At 30.3% G+C, this 7,162-nt stretch overlaps 1 protein-coding gene across 4 annotated transcripts; it reads right to left on the bottom strand.

Moving 5' to 3' along the window:
• Positions 1-227: 227 nt before the first annotated feature.
• On the bottom strand, positions 228-3,440 carry LOC124831939 (serine/arginine-rich splicing factor RS2Z32-like). Of its 4 annotated transcripts, none has more exons than XM_047306047.2 (7): positions 3,347-3,440; positions 2,931-3,051; positions 1,986-2,025; positions 1,723-1,818; positions 1,105-1,292; positions 882-986; positions 228-732 (listed from the first exon to the last, which is right to left on the bottom strand). In XM_047306047.2, the coding sequence occupies exons 2-7, from the start codon at positions 3,032-3,034 to the stop codon at positions 363-365; spliced, it is 903 nt and encodes a 300-aa protein (XP_047162003.2). In that variant the 5' UTR covers positions 3,035-3,051; positions 3,347-3,440; the 3' UTR covers positions 228-362. The 4 variants fall into 4 exon arrangements, with proteins under 4 accessions (XP_047162003.2, XP_047162017.2, XP_047162012.2 ...); XM_047306061.2 differs by having other exon boundaries at positions 882-983; XM_047306056.2 differs by having other exon boundaries at positions 3,342-3,414.
• Between the last annotated feature and the right edge of the window lie 3,722 nt (positions 3,441-7,162).

The raw sequence follows: 7,162 nt of genomic DNA, 5'->3' as shown, positions 1-7,162 counted from the left end.
TGTGCAAAATCCCAACTCTGACTAAGGTTTTTCCTCAACGGTTACGATTGTCTAATTAACACAATCATCAAAGTGATGAAAAAATAAAAAACCTTAAGAGAGTTTTCAAGTTGAAGGCCTTCAAAACCTGCAAGATTTAAATTCCTCACAATAATTTATAATGGTTTAAAATATCCCAACCCTTGAAACTAAGTCATGCACCATATTCTAGCTATGACACAAGCTAGTTAACAGCAAGAATCCGAATAATAACATGCATACATAAAACGTTTTGATAAGCACAAGTCAAAATTAAAGTGGAGTGAAATTTTTAATCCAGATATAATAAACTGGGCCAATCCTGACCACTTAAAAAGCACTATCTAAGGTGGTGACTGTGAGCGACGGTGGTTGTCATCATCTTCATCAATGGGGCTCCTGTCATCCCTAGGGCTGCGGCTGGGGCTCCGGCTACGACCATTAGATTTTGGGCTATCATACCCCCTCTCATTGTTGTTCCTTGCAGGGCTAGCAGGGCTTCTACTTTTACCTCTTGGACCATCACTGAAGTCAGACCCATCTCGCTGTGTGACCAACCTATCATCATCATTACGGGGAGATATGTCACTTTTCTTCTGTGGGCTGCCACGGTCAGGTGATGCACTATGATCCCTTATCTTGGAGGGTCGAGGACTACGTGACCTATCTTCAGAGACTGGGCTTCTTGCTCTTCTGACAGGAGATCTCGATCGACTGGCCAAAAAAATAGTTCACCAAAACTCAGCTAACAAGCTTATCAAAGAAGTAGTACGGACAAGTGAAACAACTAATTAATACACTGAAATTGCAGTATTATTGCATCAGAACAAAAACAATAGGATTAGAAATTATTAGAACCCAACCTGTAGCTCCGGTCACGACTGTAGCTCCGATCCCTGCTTCTCCCACGACGAGGAGAATATGACCTGACTGGTGATCGTGAGAAACTCCGCCCACGCCTACTGCTGCTACAGAAAACTCAAATAGACATAAAATATTTAAAACATAAAACTCATCAAAAAAATAAAAAGTTAAGGACATATCAACACAATGTAGTAGAGGTATGGAAACAAAACGGGGGCTTACCTCAACTTTTTGGGACTGTTCTTACAGTTCTTCTCTATATGACCTCTTTCCCCACAGCGGTAGCATTTGTTTTTCCAATCTCCAGCTTTGCAATCTCTGGCCCAATGACCATCAATGCCACAGTTAAAGCATCGTCCAGATCCAGGTGGTGGACCCCTACCCAAGTATTCACGGGAACCTCGAGGACCCTGATTATAAAGAAATCAGGTGAAAAACAAATTAACAAACAATAAAAAACTACCAAAATTAGTTAAAAAAGTCAAAGCACAGTAGCAATAAAATTAGAGATGCATAGCTCCAGAAGAAATTGAATATTTATGTATGAGGTTCTTAAGGAAACGCTTAAGACAGACAAAGGAGAGCATCATCCAATTGCCCATTACTGATAACTACGAAGGGAAAAATGTACACAAATAGAAGCACTAAGGACATATAATAGCCCAATTATTAGATTGTAGACTCAACGGAATAAATCCATACATGCCACAATAAAATCAAACCACCGTGCTTTCAACAAACACTATAGATACTAGAAAAACATCCCTTAAATAGTCTACTAAAATTAAGAAGCGCAAATCTTTAAAAAAATATTATTAGAGACTTTGATGTTTGACCTACCCCCTTGGCAAATTCAACAATAATACGACTTCCTTCAAAGTCACGGCCATCCAAGTTAAATCTGGCATCATCCGCATCTCGAGGATCACTAAATTCCTGTTCAAAATCTGTCAGTAACAATCCACTAAAGTAACAGAATCTTACCATCATTTACAACCGAATCCTCTGAGCAGACACTAAAAGCCACCTTAGAGCAAAGGCATTGAGGAGAAATGGAAGTCAAAAAAAATAGATAAAAGACAAAGAATGGAATGAAAACTTACAACAAAGGCGAAATCGTTCTTCATATCCACACCTCGAACTCTGCGGAAATGGTTTCCAGAAACAGTAAGGCCATCATTACTTAACTACTGGAACTGTATACAACGCCCCTCAAAGACGGACTAAACACCAGTTTGTGATTGTTGCCATTTCCATAAAAAACACGCAATAACATTACAGAAAGAATCGCCAAAGTCAACACTCGACAGGAATTTCCATCAATTCCACCAAGGCCAACCTCCCAATACAGACCTCCAGGTTTAGAGAAAACCACAGAAACCTTCAACAAGATTATTCATGTTAAAACATGACACCTAGGGGATTTGGTTCCCACGCATAACATGACAAATAACAAAACAAATCCAAGCTCAAATTAAAGCTTAGATAAAACCTGCATATCACCATGTTTCAGCACAAAACAAGGTCGACAGCCGGACGGCAACCTATCACTAACTCAACTCCCTTGCCAATGTAAACAATAAAGATGAATCAAACAATTCCAAACATATATTAGAAAAAGTCAAATAATTTAGACATTGAAATGATAGGACAGAACAACGGATAGCATCTGCCGATTCTGATCAAGAAATGAAGTACCAAAGAACAAAGACAATCATCCACATAGACAAACACATAAGCAGACATGAAATACTAAGAAAAACATGTTCCACATTAAAAAGGCAAATAGGTCATTTACAAGTAAACATTGTATTTACAAGACTGTCCCTATCGGTGATTTCGGCCTCAAAAGTGCAACATAACTTATTCATCTGAAATCTTTAACATAAAGAATCGCTATGAATCCACAACCAATCCACAACGGCAATTTCAAAACTTGCATGCAAATAACATTCCTTTCTAAAAGGATCGAGTTGCTTAATAATCAAGTTTATGATTCTCTATATATTTTGAAAGATAAGAATTAATAATTAAAAAAGGAAAATTACCTTCCATATCTGCTGAAAGCACGCTCCAGATCACGGGAACGGGTATTGTGAGACAAGCGTCCCACGTAGAGGCGTGTATTGTATTTATCATCATGGCGAGGCATCGTTTTTGTTTCAAGCTCTACAATATAAACAAATGAAATTTTTAAAGTACTTATGAAAACGGCCACACAAACAAAAATTGAGATTGAAATAAAAGGGATTAGATCATGGAAAACTATTTGAATTTCAAACATGCAGTCAATTTCAAAACCTAAATCGCAGAAAACAAACAAATCTGTAAATTATTACATCAGAAATTGCTGTGAAAGACGAAAAGAAGCATCTAGAGAGAAAATCTCATAGAGACGATAACCAAAAGTAGAAAAAGGCGAATCTAACAATTGAAAAAAGAAAGTAGGGAAACCATACCGCACCTTGGAACGGATTGGTGTTTCTGTCCAAACCTAACCCTTCAAAGTGGATCTGCTCCTCTCGGATGATTAATTTATACAGGACCTCTGCCACATATCTTTGTAGATTTTTTTTTGTTAATTGGGCCTGAACTTGGGCTTTTTGTGGAAATTAAAAATAAAGAACGAAAACTACATCCTTCAAGATTTTTTTTTTGCCTCGTGTGATATTTCGAAGTAATTTTTCGTCCTTTCTTTTATAAAATTTATAATTTTTTATCTCCATTTTTAAATTTTTGATAATTTAATACATATGTTTTTATATGATATTATTTTTAAGTTTAATTATATGTAATATTACTTTGGCCATTGTATAAAAAGTACAAAAAAAATTATAATATTATATTTTTTTGGAATAATTGAAAAATCTATAAAGACTTGTTATCAATATAAGTTTATAATGATTTAAAATACTTTTAAATATTAAAATTTAACAAGTTACTAGTAATTAAAAATTAAAAAACAATATTATGAATAAATAAATAAATAAAAAATATTATATTTGAAAAAAAGGAAATTTAGGAACAAAATTGTTTATTTTTTTGAAATACCAGGATCAAACTTTCAATTATTTTTGTAGTGGCTGAAACTTTTGTTAATATTATTAACAATGATTAGTAGAGAAATCTGTTTTCACTAAGTTACCACATAAATGGCATTTTCACTTAATATTTCTTAAAAAACTATATTTAACTTCTACCTTTTTATATTCGTTCATCCTTAATCTCTAAATCATTTATTAAATTATCATTTAATATTGTAATACAATAGTAATAATAATAACATATTACCATCATTGTTATTATCTTATCGTTTCATTCATAAAACAAAACTTTAAACTTTTATATAAAAAAACTTTGCTACCTTTATATTACATTAAATATTGAATAAGGTTGATAATAATTAGTCTATTAATATTTCTATATTATGATACTTTTTTAATTATTATACTGTTTTTAGTTTTATTTCATTTTTTTAACACTATGCATATCAGTTTTTTATGTTATTACCACTTTTTATAGATTGAACTGATTAATGATTAACATAATATAATGAAAGCTCATTGTACCACTTAAATAGCATTTTCACTTATTGTTTCTTAAAAAAACTAGATTTAACTTCTAACCTTTTATATTCATTCATCCTTAATCTCTAAATTATTTAATAAATTATCTTTTAATCTTGTAATATAATAGAAATATTGATCATAATGATATAATATAATAACTGTTATTATTATCTTGTTTCATCCATAAGATAGAACTTTACATTTTTATACAAGAAAACTCGTTTACCTTTATATTGCATCAAATATTCAGTATGGTTGATAATAATTTAGTTTGGACTAAAATAATAATAATATTGTAAGTAATATCAGGTATGGACTCAATAAAAACGGATGATTTAGTAAAAAGAAAAATCTGATGACCTGTAGACATGTATAATATATTGTTCTCAGTTCTGTCTAGGCAAGCAAATAACATTCCTAACATCTATTCTGAATCTTTATTTCTTAAATGACTTCTTTTTCGTATAAATTACTTTAAAAAGTATTAAAAGTAACTTTACATAAATTATAAATATAAATTTAAAAATATATATATATATATATATATATATATATATATATATTTAAATTGTAGTCTTTATAACCATAATTGGTTCTTATAACTGTTACTCCATAGATTTCACATCCAATTTTGTTCCAAAAATCATGTTCTTGAAGTAAACTAAAAGATCATTTTTGAAGTAATTTGTTTGATAACTTTTGTTCTTGAGAAATGTGGAACTTGAATGAATTATTTGAAAGGGTAGAATGTTCTTGTTAAGTTGTAATTTCTTCATTAATTAATGAGTTATTGTAAATGTTATTTAAGTAATGAAGGGAGGTCTTCCTAAAGAAATTTCTTGATTCCTAATTAATAAGAGATCAAATTATAATAATAGAAAATATAATAAATATAAATGAGACAAATGTTACTTACTGGTGATATTTTTGTATAGACTTTTAGCCTTCAAATAATAAGATAAAAACGAAAAATATAATGAAAGAATATATTAATAGTTTTGTTGTTGTGTTATATATATTAATAGCTATGATATATTAATATATCAATAAATTTTGATTGATAATTAATTAATTAAAATTACATTAGTATATTTTGGTTTATAATTGATTAATTAAAATGGATGAGTAACTATCACTACAAAAAATTAGATTTTTACCGGGGGTTATTTTTTCCGTTCCCAGCGGTTTTAACCCCCGGAAAATATGTTACCCGCGGTTAGCAAAACCGTTGGGAAAACCTGCATCGTTAAGTAATTACCGACGGTTTTTTAAAAAACCGCAGCAATTAGCGGGGGTTTTGGAAAACCGCCGGTAATAGGGGGGGTTTTACTAAAACCGCCGGTAGTAGTGGAGGTTTTACTAAAACCGCCAGAAATAACCGGGGTTAAGCAAAACCGCCGGTAATTTGTGAGGGTTTACAAAAACCGCCGGTACTTTTGAGGGTTTTTCAAAACCGCCGGAAATGTAAATAATTTAATTTTTTTTTATTATTCAAATTACTTGATTATCATTAATAAACCAAAATTAAACAATATGAAACCAAAATTAAATGTAAACATTAAATATAAACCAAAATATTATTATATAAATTGTAAACATTAGAAATACAATTAATGTTTCTTAAAAATTAAAATTAACATGATATGAATAATAATTATAGTTTCGTACTTCTTTATTATTTTCATCATTTGGTACTTCTTCATTTTATCCATCATTTGGTACTTCTTCATTTTATCCATCATTTGATATGCTTCCTTTTTCAAATACCTACAATATAAAACAATAATTAGTTAATAATATTTTAAAAAAATTATTAGACGAATTTAAGAACTATTGATGGTTGAAAAATATTAAAATATGATATAATAGAAACTAAATCCAAGTATATCGATGAAAACAAAAGGTTAAGCATTTTATGGAAAGTAAGAGAGAAAAAAAACATAGATCTTGATCTTAATACACTACAAAAATATCTACTATATCTTTGATATATATCAAATCATATGATTCAAATTGTGAATCTTAACTGTACGAAAGGTAAAAAATAACAATTGTCCAGATTTGCATCTTTGAAACAATATTAAACAGAACATATAAACAACTATTAATATAATATATAGAAAGGAACAAACAACTATTAATATTATATTAAACAGAATAATGCTTTATTTGTTTTTAGAGAAAGGAATTAATACAATATATAGAAAAGATTTTATATCCTTTAATAATAAAGATATGATACAAGAATAAACAAAAACACTCTTAGTAATACATATATACTTTGTGTACTACTGATTATATAAGATATGTTCCTTATTTCTATAATTAAAACAATAACATATGCAAATATCAATTATATTAGAGTATCTCATGCCTTTAGCGTGCTTTCATTCTTTGCCCAACTTCTCTCCATGAAAAGATATTCAGAAAACCACATTGACCAACCAATAACCTGCACATTTTAACTTAGCAAATAGAACAACATTAACACAAATGTTGATATTATCAATGAAGCAAAAAAAAAATGCAAGTAGGTTCAAAAGCTTCCATGTCCAATCAGGCCTGAAGCAAACATAAATCATGTGATAAACCAAACCACCAAACAGAATCCCATCCCATTATTATCAATAGATACAAACAATAAAGCCCCATTTCATAATTCATTCCAATTTAAATCTAAGAATATCACATTTATGGTTCTGTGATTGGAT

The sequence above is a fragment of the Vigna umbellata genome, chromosome 5 (genome assembly GCF_029865625.1).
Source record: "Vigna umbellata cultivar VRB3 chromosome 5, Vumbellata_1.0, whole genome shotgun sequence".
In the NCBI taxonomy this organism is placed as follows: Eukaryota; Viridiplantae; Streptophyta; class Magnoliopsida; order Fabales; family Fabaceae; genus Vigna; species Vigna umbellata.
The sequence above is the reverse complement of the archived record's forward strand: the minus strand, read 5'-3'. Positions and strand labels throughout refer to the sequence as shown.

What these genes read in the sequence shown, in the direction of transcription:
- LOC124831939 (XM_047306047.2), bottom strand. Translation starts at nt 3,034, where the DNA reads ATGCCTCGCCATGATGATAAATACAATACACGCCTCTACGTGGGACGC. An exon ending in TTGTTGAATTTGCCAAGGGG is followed by an intron (nt 1,293 to 1,722) that starts GTAGGTCAAACA and finishes CTTTATAATCAG; the next exon opens with GGTCCTCGAGGTTCCCGTGA. An exon ending in AGTCGTGACCGGAGCTACAG is followed by an intron (nt 733 to 881) that starts GTTGGGTTCTAA and finishes TTTTTTGGCCAG; the next exon opens with TCGATCGAGATCTCCTGTCA.